The following is a 17,447-nucleotide window of genomic DNA, read 5'->3' on the forward strand; positions in this document are numbered from 1 at the left end:
AAGGCTGCATTTTCTAAAGAGCCCTCAGATGATGCTCAAGCACCTGGACAGCAGAGCACACTGTAGTAAGAGTTAGAATTAAAAGTGCTTTACATATGCTAACAACAAAACAAAAGATTTAATCAGCTCTCTTAAGTTGCCGCAAATATCAGAATAAACATTTATAGAGAAGGGAAATATCCCATAATATCAAAACCCCAGTCTCACTTAGGCCTCGCGCATTTGACGTCCCGCCCCTGCCTTTACAAGACACGCCCCTCCAGCGAGAGTCATCCCCGCCTAGCCGCGCCCTTCGGTTGGCGCTCCGCCCCCTCCACATCTATTGGCCTCTCCCTTTTTCGCACCGCCTCTCCTTCCTTTTCTACGGAATCAACTTCCGGCGCGGAATTTGTCACGTGTCCGGATATGGGAAGTTGTGGGGAAACTGCAGCTTCCCGTTGGCGGTTTAATTGAGGGGCACGTCCTAGTGGTGGTGGCCGCCACAGCCCCATCCGGTCTCTGTGTTGGAGGACCCGCCTCGGCATAGCCGGGCTCGGTCCGGCCTTGCGGTAAGCTTTCGGCCGCGGCTGCTCCGAGGTCCCGGCGGCGGCGGCGGCGGCGGACCGAGGAGTGGACGGGCGGGCTCCAGGGTTTGAGCCGGTTTGTCACTGCCGCTACTGGCTCCGCGCCGGGCATCGGGCACTGAACTCTGGCCAGGCCTCTTCCCAACCCCGCCTGATGTATAAGGAGAAAAGCCCAGTGGGAGCATCCTCCACCCCTTGCTGGGCGAATGCGGAGCTGGGAGGGCAGTCCTCTTAAGTTCCTCTACGGTTCCGCCCATCGGATCCAAATTTCATATTTGACAAACAGTCCTTACCGTACTTACGCTCTTTGGCGTGGACTAGGAGAGAAGGGCGTGACAGTGCCTTCTCCTTTGTCCTAAGGAACATGTTCTTCGAAATCTCTTAAGCGTGTTTCCCTGTCTCTATGCAGTTTTGTCTTCTAGATGATGGTGCTCCCTGCCCTAAATTGTCTCAACAGCATTCGAGGCTCAACCCACATGGCCTCACTCTGACCAACTATTTGTCATGCAGTGTAATGGCCCAGCTGAGTTTAAGGAAGCAAGAACCAATACAGAACCAACAGTGGCTTGCTGTCTCTGACACATGGTCAAACTTGGGGTTTTAGACCTGTAAAATAGATTTATATGATCGCTAGTGATTAGTTTACTGACATACAGAAAGGTACTGTAAAAACCGGAGAGATCATTACTGGACCTATAGGATGTAAATTCCATGTAAGTAGAGGTCTTGGTGTCTTCGAGAACATGTTTGTCATGTTCACCACTGTAATAGACTAGCACCTGGTACTTAGTAGACATCAGTATTTGCTAAATGAACGAATGGTCACATACAGCTTTTCACTATGACTGCCTCTTTTATGAGGTATGCCCAGTCTTCTCTTTTTACCAGTTACCATGCACCCAATCATTGCTTTAGACTAAGGAGAGACTGTGTGGTAAACACTGGCCATTATTAGTCATTGATTAGTCACTGATTTGACCAGTTTTTACTGTTCAGCTCAGATTTCCTTAAGAAATATCTGTTAAGTACTTATCAAGAACACAAAAATGATACAGCCTCCCTGCCCTCCCTCCTGTCCTTCTCTACCCTCTCTTACTCTGTTAATAGGGCTCCCAAGATCCGGGAGCTTATGCTCACATGAGCCAAGTAGACAGCAAGTGCTTGATTATTCAGTAAATGCAATAAGTGCTATAGAAATTTAGAGATGAGGTCAATTTGGATTAAAGTCTTTATTGAATTAACTTCATATAAACCATGAAATGTAATTAGAGTTTGGATAGGGAAGAGATATTTCCTGCATGGAAATGTGCCTAAGCAAAATGAACAGAGTACTTTAAGTGGAAGTTTTGTATTTCGGAGCATTAAAAGAATGTTGAGCGAGGGTATGATTTGATGAAAAGTATGTTTTAAGATTATTTGTTTGTTTTTTAGGATTATAACAGTTTGCAAAGAGATAACCAGGTGCACTCTATAAAGTTCGTATGAACCTTGGTAATATTGGAAGTGGAAACAAAAAGACAGAAATAAATTATATATAAATGTAGGAAATCACAAAATGTGATCTCACTGCAAATGCCATGTTGACAATGGAGAAGGAAATAAAATATGACAGATTTTGAACCTGGGTATTTGCTTACAGATGTGGAAGTTGGAATGTGGGAGTCTTGAGGGAGCCTCAGTTGTTTTTACTTAGTGCTATCATGTTAGTTAATTTGTTAAACATTTATAAAATATACTGAACATGTACATACTTGACATTATTTCCAAAACAATATAGTATTACAAGTGCATAGCATTTACATTGTATTAGGTATTACAAGTAATCTAGAGATTATTTAAATTTTGTAGTTTATGCAGATACTATGCTATTTCATGCAAAGGACTTGAGGAACTGTATATCTGAGTATTTTCAAAGGGTCCTGGAATCAATGTCCCACAGATACTGGAGGAAGACTATCATGCTGCTGTGAACACTAATGTACAAGTTTTGTATGGAAATACTTAAAAAATTTTTTTTTAGTTATACCTGGACACAATATCTTTATTTTGTTTATTTTTTTATGTGGTGCTGAGGATTGAACCCAGTGTCTCACATGCAAAGCAAGTGCTCTGCCACTGAGCCACAACCCCAGCCCTGGAAATGTTTTTTTTGTTTTTTTTTTTTCATTTCTCTTGGGAGTGGAATTTTGAATCACATTGTAAACCATGTTTAACTTGTTGAGGAACTGCCAAACCATTTTCCAAAGGAGACACACCATTTAACAATCCCACCAGCAATGCCTGAGAATTTTATTTTCTCCAGATCTTTATTGTCTGTTGTTTTGACTTTAGCTAGACTAGTGGATGTAGAGTACTAGGTTTTTCATTGTGGTTTTGAATTGTGTTTCCCTAGTGGTGAATGATGTTGAACATTTTTTCAGGTACTTATTGGCTATTTGTGTACCTAATTTGAAGACATGTTTATTCAGTTTTTAATTAGTTATTTGTCTCTTTATTGTTGAGTTTTAAGTATTCTTTGTATGGGAGACTATATGTAAAGATTGAGCATGATTTTTTTTAATAAATCTCTATGAGAGGGGTGAAAGGAGAGATATAATACTTGGTGAGCATTTCTAAAGATGTTAGAGTTTGGTAACACTGATTCTCTAATTTCATTTTCACACTTACAGCTTTATGTTTTTATGATGCTGATGCATTAATATATCATTTTTCTATACTTATTAACCAAAATTAGATCATTTTTAAATCATAAATGGAATAATAAGGTGGAATGATTTTGATAATGAGCTAAATATCTACACTCTGAATTTTCAGCTGAGAAAAGATGACAGCAATCAAACACGCATTACAAAGAGATATTTTTACACCAAATGATGAACGCCTGCTGAGTATTGTGAATGTCTGCAAAGCAGGAAAAAAGAAAAAGAACTGTTTTCTGTGTGCCACAGGTGGGTATTTCATAAGAAAAAGTATTTGTTTGGCATTCTTTTATTTCTTAGGGGATGTTTTCTTTTTTTAAAAAAATATTCTTATTGTCTTTATAATTGGAAAAAAATTGGAGGACCAATAAATTAATTTTTTGTTAAATATTGAGCAAATATTTTAAAAATTTTTATAATATATACGTAAGGCATAAAGACGGCTTATTCATAGAACACTTGGGTCCTTTCTACTCAGTATAAAAACCTATAACATTACTTTTGAAGCATCATGCATGCCCCTCCTTGACCCCATTCCCTTCCCCTCTCCATTAAGAGGTAACTGGTATCTTGAATTTTGTTTACTTTTTCTTTATCATGTTACCATATATATTTTAAATTTTAGACATTATAGCTTTTCATCTCTTTGAACTTTATATAAATCGAATTATAGTGCATATATATTTTGTGGTTTTTTTTTTTTCCCCACTCAACTTGAGTCCATTTTTCATGAGTTTTTCTTTTGTTCTTTCATATAGTCATAATTACTTCATGTTTATTGCTCTGGATTATTGTACTATGTAAGTGTCCCACAGTTCACCTATCCATTCTAACAGTGATGAAGATTGAGTTTGTTTCTAGGTTTTGCAACTCAGACAGCACTTGGATGAATGTGTTTGTTTTTATCTCCTAGTATATACAAGCAAAAAAGAAAAATTTAAGGTAGATTCTTAACATGAGGCTTTGCTGAGTCATAGGTATATGAGTAACCAATTCTGCTCTAATACCAAAGTATTTTCAAAAGTAGATTTAATTTTCACACCCATCAGCAGTGGGTATGTGTTTTCTACATCCTAATCAACAGTTGATTCTATCAGACTGATAATTATTGTCAATCCAATGGGAGTAAAATAGTGTCTCATTACGATTTTTAAATGGAGTTCCCCTAATGAATATCAGATTGAGCATCTTTTTATTAATTTGTTAATCATTTTGTTTCCTTGTCTATGAAATTTACCTATATAAGCCTTAATTTATTTTTCTGTTGTGTTGATTGTCCTTTTAGTGATATGTACAAATTCTTTATATTGTCTGAATATTAATCCTTTGTCAGTTATATTCAACCCAGCATATGGCTTTCACTTTTTATGATGGCTTTTAATGAAATTTATAATTCTAAGTAATTAAAGTAAATCAATCTGATCCTTTATGGCTTTCCTTTTTGGTATCTTATTTAAAATATTCTTCCCAGATATCTTTTATGTACTCATAAAAATTTTCTTTATTATACAAGTTGTATAATTTTGCCTTTCACATTTTTGTCTTTGGTTTACCTGTATCTGCAATTCTGGTATATGTGTGTTTGTGTCTGTTTCTGAGTTCTTTATTATGTTTTGCTTTTGTTTTATATTGATTTTTTTCTTCTTACTCTTTTACCTACCTTTTAGAAGTTCCAGATTTCATTGGGATTTTGATTGGAATTGTTTTGGTTCAATTTGAAGAGAACCTACATTCCTTATGATACTAAGTATTCACATCCCTAGACTTGGAGCAGTTCTCCACTTATCTAGGTCTTTTATAATGCCTTTTCCTAAATTTCATAGTTCTCTCTAAAGGCTTTGCATTATGTAATTATGTAGGCTTAGATTTTTTTGATATTACTATGAGTAATAGTCCTTATTAGAATTAGTACATTATTATTTTTATTTATTTATTTATTTAAAGAGAGAGAGAGAGAATTTTTTAATATTTATTTTTCAGTTTTCGGTGGACACAACATCTTTATTTTATGTGGTGCTGAGGATCGAACCCAGCGCCCTGTGCATGCCAGGCGAGCGCCTTACCGTTTGAGCCACATCCCCAGTCCAGAATTAGTACATTTTTAAAAATCACATATTAGAATTCCAAAATGAGTTGTTTTTTAAAATATGATGTCTATCAATCTTGCTGAACATTATTATTATTAATTGTAATAATTTATAGACTCTGAAAATAGCATATTTTCCTTCCTTCCTAGTCCCTATATCTTTCATTATTTTTGTTACTTTAGTCTGCTAGTTAGGACTGTCAATACAGTCTTGATCTCAAGGGAATGATTTCATATTCAGTATGATGTTGCAATAAGTTTTTATAGGTATCCCTTATGATATTAAGGACATTCTCATCTATTCCTGGCTTCTCAACGCTTTTTTCCTTCTCCTTTATTTTTTTATAAATCATAAATGGGGATTAAATTTTATCAGTTGCATTTTCACATTGTTGAAGTTATCAGATAATTTTCTCCCTAAATTTATTAATGTGGTGAATAATTAAATTTGGATTTTCAAATGACGAATTGGTTTCTCAGAATAACCAAACTCAGTCATAATGTACCATTTGCATATATTATTATTTTATATACTAGTAAATAGGGGCTAGGGGTATAACTCACTGGTAGAATGTTTGCCAGGCTTAGGTTTGATTTAGAGCTGAAGGAAGGGAGGGAGAGAGGATGAAAGAAAGAGAGAGGGAGGGAGGGAGAGAGAGAGAGGAAGGGGAAAAAAGAGAATGATATTGCATTTACTGTTAATATTTGCCCTGATTTTACACATTTTAAATGTGAAAAGGGTACATCTTAGATTTGATGAAATGAAGTATATTTTGTAAATATACTTTTTTAATACAGTATTTAAGATTTTGCATTCATGCTGATTTGTTACATGGTCATAATTTTCTTCTTCACTGTCTTTGTCTGACTTTGTAACTAAAGTTATAAAATAAATTGGGAAGCATTTCCGTGTTTTCTCACACTTATTAGTTGTGTGTGTTTGGAATTGTTCATTCCTTTAAAACGTGGCAAAAGACACCAGTAAAATTGTTGTACTAGTTTTGGCGGGGGCAGAGGATGAGGGAAGATTTATACTTAGCAAAGCAATTGCTTTAATGATTACACATTTTCCATATTTTCTATTCTTGAGTCAGTTTTGATATGTTCCATTTTTTAGGGAAATTGGGGGAGTTTTGGAGGAAACCACTTACTTTTTATATGTATTGACATTCATTCCAATCACTCCCCATTCTGTTGCCAGTGTAATGTTATTTCCCTAGCCACAGTTCTTAAACAGCACCCCACAACTTCATATAAAGACCTTTTATGATCTGAACTCCCATGTCTTGTAGTAACATCATTTCTCTCCACCTTATTACACATACTACCTATATTGAACAATTTATTGTGCCACTTTGAAGCAATTATTCTCTTCCAAGCCTCTTGGGATTTACATATATCAGTCATTCTTTAGATTTTAAAACTGATCTGGGCTGGGGATATAGCTCAAATGGTAGAGTGCTTGCCTTGCGCATGCACAAGGCCCTGGGTTCAATCCCCAGCACTGCCAAAAAAAAAAAAAAGGCATCAAACTGATCTAAAACTTTCTTTCTCAAGGCATCTGCCTCTGACCCTCTGGTCTGATTTAAATGCTTTCTTTAGGATTCTACATTCCTCAGTCTCTACTTTTAAAACATTGCACGTGTTTTAATATTATGTACCAGGCACCTGAAAACTATGTTTACAAGAGTGAATGAATGATGAAGATTGAGCAAGTGAAGGATATTTCTAACAAAAGTATGTATTTTGCTCAACAGTGACAACTGAACGCCCTGTGCAGGTAAAAGTGGTCAAAGTCAAGAAATCTGATAAGGGAGATTTCTACAAAAGGCAGATTGCGTGGGCTCTTCGAGACCTTGCTGTGGTAGATGCCAAAGATGCTATCAAAGTATGTTTTTCTGTTCTTTGACCTGTGTTCAGAAGTGTCTTTAATTTTATAATATTATGTCTACAAAGATGATCTAAACTTGCTGATTTGTGACCACCTGAGAAATAGTCTAAGATGTATTGTTCAGCCTTTTGCCTCCTTACCCCCCCCCCACTCTGAGGCTACTTGGAATGAAACATGTATGTTTGTTTTATTATTGTTGCTTTTTTGGAACGAAAATTTTGTTTGTGCATAAGATACATAAACTAGAGCAAAATAACCTTGACTCTATATATTTCTATTTTAGATAAGTATAAAATCTGTAAATTAGAATGTGTTTTAAAGCAGTATGTCATATGAGTTCTTTTTTTTTTTTTTTTAATCTTCATTGTTTTTAAAAACCTAGTTCCAAATCAAGTCTGATATAACCAAAGTGTGTCCTCATGAGTTCATGTAGAATCACCAGCCAAGTAGCCAAGTTGGAGGGCATGACTTTGATGTTTCTTGTTCAAATAAAAGAAGTGATTATGTGTATCGTAAGGAACTTAAACATTAAGATTTAAAAGAATATAAATCTGGTGACTTAATGTGATAGTCACATTAAACAACCTCTTGTAGTCCCTGGAAATTCAAGGCTTTTCACAGCCTTGCACAAACAGTAGAAACTATAGAGCTCCTCTGATTCAATTAAGTGTGGCCTCCTCCTGTTCCTCTTCCACCTTCTCCTCCTCTTTCTCTTCTTCTGCAGATCAGAAACACCTCCAAAGCACTAGAGAATACTTTGGATCACATCCACTTGTGCTCTCGATGGCATTAATAGCAAGGCTTATACTAATGCAACTACAGGCACTCTTTGATTTAACTCTGTATATCTCATACATTTATTAAAAAGGCAAAAAGAAGTTAAAAATGACCTTTGAAAAGCACTCTGGTAAAATAAAATTCTGGTTTTACTCTTACCTTGACATAAATCTCTGAAGATCAAAGAGCTAAATGAAACAACAGGTTGTTGAGTTAGATGAAAAAAAAGAAAAAGGAAGCAAAACAATTTTAGGAGAGCCCTGCCTATCCGTGAGATTCAGACTGCTTCCAATACAGATAATGCCTTTTAAGTATTTTAAGTAATCTTATTTATCCCTGAAGAGTACCCAGTTTTTCGAAAAATGTGAAATGTGGAAACAGTTTTACAAGCTCTAACAGAAAGAGAATTTTGTATGTTTAGAAAGAAAACAAGAAATGAAATTTTTAACCAACTTCAGTAAATAATTTGTTAATATGTGGAGGAATCAAGAGATTTTTGAGTAGGTTTCTGTTTAAGAGAGAATATTTTAAGGGCTTATTAGAAATGCATCTTGATTAAAAAGCTTTTTTCTCTTCACTAGTTTTTCACTTCATGACCCTGTTGACTTGCATAAATCACTAACATTGCTGAGTGCCTATTTGAATGCTTTCTTAAAGCTGATGCCTCTTTTCTGACTGCTTAATGGATGTTTTTTCATTTTATGTAGACACCTTGGTGTATGTACACTATATATGGATAGAAAACATAAAATTTTTATACATAGCCTAACATTAGCCATTTAGTATCACACATTGATTTGTGTGAATGTTGCCACTGGAGCACTCAGCTTCTTTTATGGCATTATGGGAAGTATTCCCAGGGAAGAGATCATTTCCCATCAAGTTCATGTTAGCTGCCAATACTCTTAGAATTTTTTTAAGTAATAACGTAATTAGCTATAAAGGAAGGTTTTAATTTTTTTGATGCTTCAATTCTTTTAAGCTGTAAGTTGAGCTAATTAGAAGTTCTACATTACTGTTAAAATTGTTGTACCAAAGGTCATGTCCTGATCCCTAAAATAACCCAACTCTTCAAAGTAATTCTCATATAAGTTTCCTTGCTTTTTAGGTGTTGTATTCACATTTAGTTCCCCTTACATTATGCTTTAAATAAATGCAATGTACCCTGTAGAGCATTTGAACTTATTTAATTCCTTGGAAGTGAAGAAAAGTGTACACTCATACATTTTTGGTTATTATCTAATGGTTAAGTACTTCTACAATTAAGGAAGAAGTATTAGCCTGACATTAAATTATTGCTCAAATGTGGCTTAATAGACATGTAGAAAGCATGATGCAGTTTTCTCAGATTAGTTGAGGGTTTTTGTCACTTGAAAAACCTTAAATCTTGCCAGCATTTTTGGGTTTTGAGACACCAGTGATCATTCTGTGTTCGTCTCATTTGTTCTTGAAAAGCACACCAGGGTGTAGATTGTATTTCTTCCTCATGTGTTATAATTAGAAAATGTATTCCTTAATAGGGAGTTACTGTTAAATTACACTTATGAATAATAATACATTATCAAAGATGTAACTCTAAAATTTCATGGCAATTCTTAAAGAAAAATTAGATCCACATCAAAACTAGAGACCATTGTTATTTTATTGACAAGGAAGCTGAAACACAAAGCCTTGAAGTATACAACCTGTACTTCCACTCACAGACCTGCAGGGCATAGAAAGAAAATGACCCCAACAGTGTGTTTTGTTTTTTATCTAGCCGTTTTTGGGTGATAAAGTTTTTACTATAAATTGAATTCTTGGAAGCCTTATCCTCAAATTACTTAGCTAATTTGTTGTTGTTCTGTTTTGTTTTTAAAGTACCAGGCATTGAATCCAGAGCTCTGCCCATACTAAGCAAGTGTTCTGCCACTGAGTTGTCTCTCCACCCCAAGAACAGCTTTAGTTCTTTTTTAAAATAAAGATTTTACATTAATAATGAAAAGGAATCTGATCAAAAACTACTTTTTTGTATATTTTCATTTCAGGAAAATCCTGAATTTGATTTACATTTTGAAAAAGTATATAAATGGGTTGCCAGCAGCACTGCTGAAAAGAATGCATTTATCTCATGCATTTGGAAATTGAATCAGCGATATCTCCGGAAGAAAATCGATTTTGTCAATGTTAGCTCACAGCTTTTGGAAGGTAAAGTTAAATAAGAATGTATGTATAAATTCAAGTGTATCTTTAATTGACTATATAATTTTATATTACTCAAAGCAATTAGAATACTGAATTACCTTTTAAAGGAATTTTAGAATAACTTCTTATTGAAGAAACGGTGCTTATTCATTGTAGGATATTGATACATTAAATTAAAATAATAAAAATCACTTGTAAACTTACTCCTCAGAGATAATTACTGTTAACATTTTGGTAGATATTATTCTGGTCTTTTATGTATGCATATATAAATAATTTTTTAAAAATAAATTTACATTGTTTTCTAATTTTTTCATATAATAATGTATCATGAACATTTTTTACATTATTAAATATTTACCCCATCATTTTTAATAGTGTTCTATGAATATACCATAATATTTTAACTAATCGTTTATTTTTAGTTTTCCATTTTTTTACTTTTTTAAGCAGTTCCAGGATAAATATTCTTGTGGCATTATTTTTGTACAGAGTATAGGTGTAGTAGTTAAGAATTCAACTGTGGAGTCATACTGCCTGGGTTCAAATTCTGGCTTTACTACCTACTATATGACTTTATAGTTACTTAATCTCTTGTTTCAGTGTCTCTTATAATAGAAATAGAGATACTCACTGCTAGGATAAAATTTCTTAAATCATAAACATTAGGAGAACAGTGCCAGATATATAGTAAATGCTTAACAAATATTAGCTATTAATCTATTATCAGCATAAAATCCTTAGATATGAAGTTAATTTGGGTTATTTTTGATCAGTCTGTCTTCAGGAAGGGTGGACAAAAACTACTGTTAAAATTGAAAATGTACAGTGAGATTTTATACTTTGAAATTTTCTTTCATAAAGGCATAAACATAAGAAAATGATTCTAAAGGCCTTGTGGATGCAATTCATATTGTATTCTTTTTTTATTTTTAAGAGAGAGAGAGAGAATTTTAATATTTATTTTTTTTAGTTTTCGGTGGACACAACATCTTTGTTTGTATGTGGTGCTGAGGATCGTTCCCCGGCCGCACGCATGCCAGGCGAGCGCGCTACCGCTTGAGCCACATCCCCAGCCCAAATATTGTATTCTTTATCTCAAAGAAAACAGTTGAGCACAACAGACACTAGGACGGCAATTTGTAAATCAATGGATGTGTAACTGATGTGATTCTGCAATCTGTGTATGGGGTGAAGGTGGGAGTTCATAACCCACTTGAATCAAAGTGTCGAATATGTTATGTCAAGAAATTTGTAATGTTTTGAACAACCCACAATAAAAAATTTAAAAAAAAAAAAGAAAAACCAACAAAAAAAAAAAAAAAAAAAAAAAAGAAAACAGTTGAAATAATAATTACTATGCAAGAAAATAGAGTTGTTGCTCCTCTTTATTGAGGGGAAAAAAAGATTTGTCCTAAGTTATGTATTAGAAGGAAAAATGAGATTTGTCCCAAATTGCAAGTTAATATTTAACAGTAGAAGTTTCTTTTCTTTCAGAAAGGTTGAAACATCTGAAATTACCAATATTGAACAATTTTAATATGTAGTGTAAAAAAAACTCTTCCTGTATTTAGTCATTTGTCTCTGTCACTTTGGTTTTGTTTTACTTCTTTTTTTTTTTTTTTTTTTTAATTCTGTTTGATGAACTTTCCCTTCTTTACTGTAGTATTCTTTCCCAGCATTTAATTGGTGAACTGCTGCTGGTTTAGGCAGATGCTTAGAACTGGCAGAGGCAAGTGTCATCTGTCAGACCCTATAGCTGCTCTTCCCAGAGGAGCTGGCCTTCAGTAGGATTCCCCGAGGTTACTATCTCACCAGTATTAGACCCCAGTGTCTTGGCAGTTGCACGTATTAAGGAAATGACCTTCCAGAAATTTATGATAATTTTTTATACCTTAAATTGGACATTAATTTACTTCAAATGGCTTTTATTTATTTATTTTTTCCCATTTCAGGATTAAACATTGTTCTGAGTCAATTATTCATTGACAAGCTTGATTTCTATTTTCAAGTTTGTTGCCTGCTATATATTTTAAACCCATATATTTCATTAAGACAACCAGGTGGAAAAACACATATTGTGCTGATTTAACTCATTAAGAAATACTACCAAAAGCAATGAGAAGAGTATTACTGTTTTTGAGAATCAAGTTTCTAACTTACAGAGAAAAAAAAAAAAAAAAAGGTATTTAAACTTTCGGGCATAAAACAAAAGTGTAGACATTTTTGTGTTTACAAACATTAACTCTAATTGAGGTCAGTTTTTAAGATACTGAGAAGATCCTTTAGGATCTCACTATGATTAATAATGGTTGCTTTGGTTTAGTGTTCAGAGAATAGCTTTATTAATGACTAAAAACCTGACTTAATGGACTTTGAAATCTTAGCCATTAATTCTCATTTTAATTTATTATTTTAAAATTTTATTCATTTTTTTGGTGATTTTGAGGGTCAAATCAAGGGCCTCACTCATGATAGGCAAGGACTATATCCCCAGCCCAGTTCCCATTTTATAAAAGTGTCTTTATGGTTTGGGAAAGGTTAGAAGACAAATAAAAAATTATTACTACCTCCTTTGACAAACTAAATAAGTAAGACTGTTCTAATTGTTAATACTAGTGGTGGTAACTTGGTAGTTTTTATCAGTAACAGTTAAATGTTTAAGTCAAAGTAAGATTCTTTTAAAAAGGGGAATTTCTTAGTGGTTGAAGTAGAGTGAAGTTTGTTTGGCGTTTTCTTTTTTCAGTATTTTCCTTGCAGCCAGATTTTGAAATAATCTTTGACTCGAATCCTTAAATGTCAGCTTGAACTAATATCTCATGTTTTTGCACTTGCCTCAGTCTTGTCTCTCCTAACAGTGTTTTGTGACTAATCCTTTTTGAGGGAGTGTCTGGGTAAAGCCTTGGGCCTTGAGTGAAAATAACTACACTAAATGCGTGAGTCATAACTGACCTAAAAATAATCCCCAGGAAATGTTCTGTTTCCCAGTTTTCTCCTTTAAGGTCTAGTTAGTACTGTTTCTTAAAAGACTAAAAGGAAATAGAAAGATAAATACATTTTTAATCATTGTCCCAAAATGAATAAGAAAAATGAATCCTGGAAATTTAGCTGCTTATGGAAATTTTCCACTTTGTAGTTAATTTTAATATTGTCTTTGAACCTTAATTTAACTAGAAATTCAAATGAAATTTGGGTAGTATTTTACAATTTTAAGCTTGTATACTTTCTACCCAGCTAATACTCTTTGCTTACTTTCTTCTGCTTCTTTCATACCTTTTTATTCTCCAGAACTGCCTAAAGTTACAGAAGGTGCGTAACACCTTTCTTCTTATTCTATTTCATATGTTTTAATTACTTGCCATTGTTATGTATTGTCAGTTGCATATTTTATGAAGTTGTATAATAGGGTGAAATTATTACAAAATCCATATAGTAATAAAATTAATAGTGGTATTCATTATTGGCCTCCAAAGAACTGTTTCAGGGGAGAAAAATACTTCTGAAACCTTTATCATAATAATTTAAAATATTTGTTTACTTGAAACATGTACTTGTGTAAGGAACTGCACAGAAGGATTTGAGCAATCCCTGCCCTCTAGTGGCTAACAAGCATTCATACCTGACAGTGTTAACATTTCTACAGTGAACTAAAATGACCTCATAGAAAGGATAGGGAACTTGTTGATGCCTCTCATATGTATATGCTGTAATATTATAGTCATTATAATTGCTTGTACAAAACATTTGGTCCTATTTTTTTTTTCTGAGATTGTAACTAAATCTGGGCAATTTGTTACCATTCTTCAGAGTAAATCCTTTTTGTTTTAAATTAGCTGGGTTTTATTTTGGGACAATAATATATGTCAAGTCATGCTGAATGTAAACACTTTTTTCACGTTAAATAATGAAGACTAAAAACATACAGAGTTTGATTTAAGTCATATTCCATTAAGCCTAGAAAATCAGTAATTTTATTTAAAGTTGTAAAAATAACCTCATAGGGTTAAAAATGATTTCTTCATTTTATCTCCTAACCTCAAGTTTTATATAAAATATCCATATGCTAAGTGTGTTCTTTGAAAAAAAAATGGACTGAAACATTTATTCAAAAAGCACTTCAGATTTTACCTCTTGGTCTTTTGTTATGAAGCATGAAGATCTTTTACATTTTTTGTAATTTCAAACCACTGTGCTATTCTTACCTCTTACATTAGAGTCACCAAGAAAGTTTCTATAGCTCATCTTTAGCTATTTTGTTAATACATGTGAAATTTTTAAGCAAAAATATAGAAATTTAGTTAATATATTCAGTATTCAAAATAAATTATTATAGAGGCATGTTTCATCTCAGTTAAGTTGTTTGAAAGAAAAAATACACACACGCACACACATACACGTATAACAAAGATGAACAAAAACAAAAGAAAATGTTACTTGGTGAAAAAAGGAAAACAAATTGTTTTCATGTGTACTGAATTCATAATCATTGTTTTGTTAGAGCACCATCCACCTCAGGTAGGAAAAAAGATTAGGTGCATTTCTTCATGTTTTTGTGTTTTGTTTGTATTTTAGTTTGTGTTTGGGGAATTTATAACTAAAGCTATTTTAACACTTATAGGTCAGTGTATTAGACTGCATGCTTTTTATTTGTTATTTTTTAGGACTTTATTTCATTAACATATGTATTCCTATATAAAAGTAAAGTTTTAGGGTTTTTTTTTTCATATATTTTGAATCATTCTTTCCTGTTTTTCAGCCACTAAATGTGACCTGTGCTTATAACTGATCATAGCTAGCTATAAGTACCATATTTAATCCTTCCTAGTTTTTTACTACTTTATTTTGAATATTTGCCTTCTTTAAGAATCTGTTCCAAGTGGAGAAAATCAGAGTGTGACAGGAGGAGATGAAGAAGCAGTAGATGAGTACCAAGAATTAAATGCAAGAGAAGAGCAAGATATTGAAATAATGATGGAAGGCTGTGAGTATGCAATCTCTAATGCTGAGGCCTTTGCAGAAAAGTTGTCTCGAGAGCTACAGGTGCTAGATGGGGTAAGAGTTTCTTGTAATCTATGAATAAGTGATGTGTCGTACATTGAGAAGACTGGTGATGTTCATATTTTACTGCCTTAGCACTTCAGCTTTTCCAGAGTGATTATTGCTGTCCTTCTCTACAAGCACAATACCAGTTGCTGTCAGTCTTTCACTGTTCTTATTCAAAAGATAGAACCATTCCTAATAAGCCAATGAAGGCAGTAGCTGAGGTTCTGAATTTTGATATGAAATAAGGGAAGAAGAAGGTAGACAACCAGAAACCATCTTAGAGGTTGTTTCCCCCAGCCTCTGAAACACCTCAGAATAGTTCACTAGTGAAGAACAGCATTTTTGTGGTTTGGGGAAAAAAATAAGTGCAAATTAAAGTAAGAAAAATGCGGCTGAAATAAGTGAATCATTTACCAAAAGGGAACAGAATAAGTGTGGAGGAAATAAGACAGCTAGGAAATCTGATCATGGGCTTGTCCACTAAAATGTTTTAAAATAGAATCTTTTATAAGCACCATTTTTTGAGTTTGTAATCTAAATGCAAAGCACCACATATGTCAGAATAAAACAAATCATGTGGGGGCTTTTTGTTTTGTTTTATTTTTAAGAAAAATTACACCATTAAGAAATTTCTGAGGGAATAAGAACTATTTTAAAGACTTAAAAAGTTTGAATTCTTTATACATGAAAGGTATAGAAATCATGGGATCTAACTCAGATCCAGAGAAATAACCAAACAGTCCAGGCTCACTAGTTTGCAAAACTCACTGGAAGCAAAACCTAGAAGAGATTTCAAGATATTAAAGTGGAATTGGTCCTAGGATGAATCAAACCCTGGCTCTGAAAGACATCAGTGTGTTCTGAGCCACACTGACTGTGGTTGTACTTGTGGGGCTTTACTTACAGTTAAGTTATTGTGAACAGTATATAAAATAAAATGTATGAAATCATAGCATTGACTATATGATTTTTCTTTTATTTCCTTGTCTAGGTTTTCATCATACCATGTTACTTGCCTTACTATGGTTTAGTGATTTATATTTTCTAATTTTTATTGGATGTATGTTCTAAGTCATATTAGCAGCTTAATTTTAAATTTGGCAGCTTCCTTACTTTAGAGAATTTAGAATCAATAGGCAGAACATTCAGAAAACAGTGATAAGGGGATAGTGGTTTTATAACTGCTTTGCTTGATGGAATATAGTTGCAAGAGAAAAGAAAAAAAAAATGATAGGAGGAGCTAGCTTTTTTCCATATACTCTTCCATATCCTGTGAGGACTAGTCATCCTGCTGCTATAAGTTAGTTCCCCGTATCCTTCAAAGACTAGTGTGACATTACGCCCCTCTCATCTAAGATATTATTTAGGTGATTTTGGTCTTATTTAGGGCTATACATAGATCTTAAGAAGTATAGAACATTTCTGTAGCTGGTGAAAGAAATGTTAAAGATGACATATCATAATGGCATTAAATTTACAGAAAAGAGGATGTGCCTTTACTGATGACACAAACTCTTCCTGTTCACTCTCTGGAAATACAGAATATAGAGGCATGATGTCAGGTATACCTACATGGACTGTTTGTATAAAAAGTAAAACATAAAGTGATAAACTAGGGTAGATGTATAGCAATTTTTGTTATTCTACTTTCAAAAAGATTTAACAATATTATATTTCTTTTATACATTTTTTTTTAATTTTTTATTGTTGGTTGTTCAAAACATTACAAATTTCTTGACATATCATATTCCACACTTTGATTCAAGTGGGTTATGAACTCCCACCTTCACCCCATACACAGATTGCAGAATCACATCAGTTACACATCCATTGTTACATCTGAGTAACATGAACTTTTACTTTTCTCTTTCACTTTGTAGGCCAATATCCAGTCCATCATGGCCTCTGAGAAACAAGTGAACATCCTAATGAAGTTGTTAGATGAAGCTCTAAAGGAAGTGGATCAGATTGAATTGAAACTGAGCAGTTATGAGGAAATGCTCCAAAGTGTAAAAGAACAAATGGATCAGATCTCTGAAAGCAATCACCTAATTCATCTTAGTAACACTAATAATGTGAAACTCCTATTAGAGATAGAGTTTCTTGTGGTAGGTGTTGTTATAAATTACCAATAAAAATAAAAACAAAGACTAGTGACAGTATCTAAAATCCATCTGTAAACATTTTCTAATTTCCTTATGATA

General features: G+C 33.6%; 1 protein-coding gene across 13 annotated transcripts in view; it reads left to right on the forward strand.

The window, feature by feature from the left end:
• The first annotated feature begins 383 nt into the window (after positions 1–383).
• Positions 384–17,447, forward strand: part of Exoc1 (exocyst complex component 1) — a 51,708-nt gene continuing 34,644 nt past the window's right edge. For 5 of the 13 annotated variants that reach the window (XM_048784516.1, XM_048784518.1, XM_048784517.1 and 2 more), the window contains exons 1-7: positions 387–548; positions 3,378–3,511; positions 7,106–7,236; positions 10,044–10,203; positions 13,489–13,509; positions 15,065–15,252; positions 17,124–17,351. In XM_048784516.1, coding sequence (XP_048640473.1) covers positions 3,388–3,511; positions 7,106–7,236; positions 10,044–10,203; positions 13,489–13,509; positions 15,065–15,252; positions 17,124–17,351 — 852 coding nt within the window. In that variant the 5' untranslated portion in view covers positions 387–548; positions 3,378–3,387. Of the gene's footprint in view, positions 549–972; positions 1,277–3,377; positions 3,512–7,105; positions 7,237–10,043; positions 10,204–13,488; positions 13,510–15,064; positions 15,253–17,123; positions 17,352–17,447 lie in introns of all 13 variants that reach the window. The other 8 variants (XM_015482125.2, XM_015482126.2, XM_048784514.1 and 5 more) reach the window with 7 other exon arrangements.

The sequence above is a fragment of the Marmota marmota genome, unplaced genomic scaffold, assembly GCF_001458135.2.
Source record: "Marmota marmota marmota unplaced genomic scaffold, marMar, whole genome shotgun sequence".
Taxonomy (NCBI): Eukaryota; Metazoa; Chordata; class Mammalia; order Rodentia; family Sciuridae; genus Marmota; species Marmota marmota.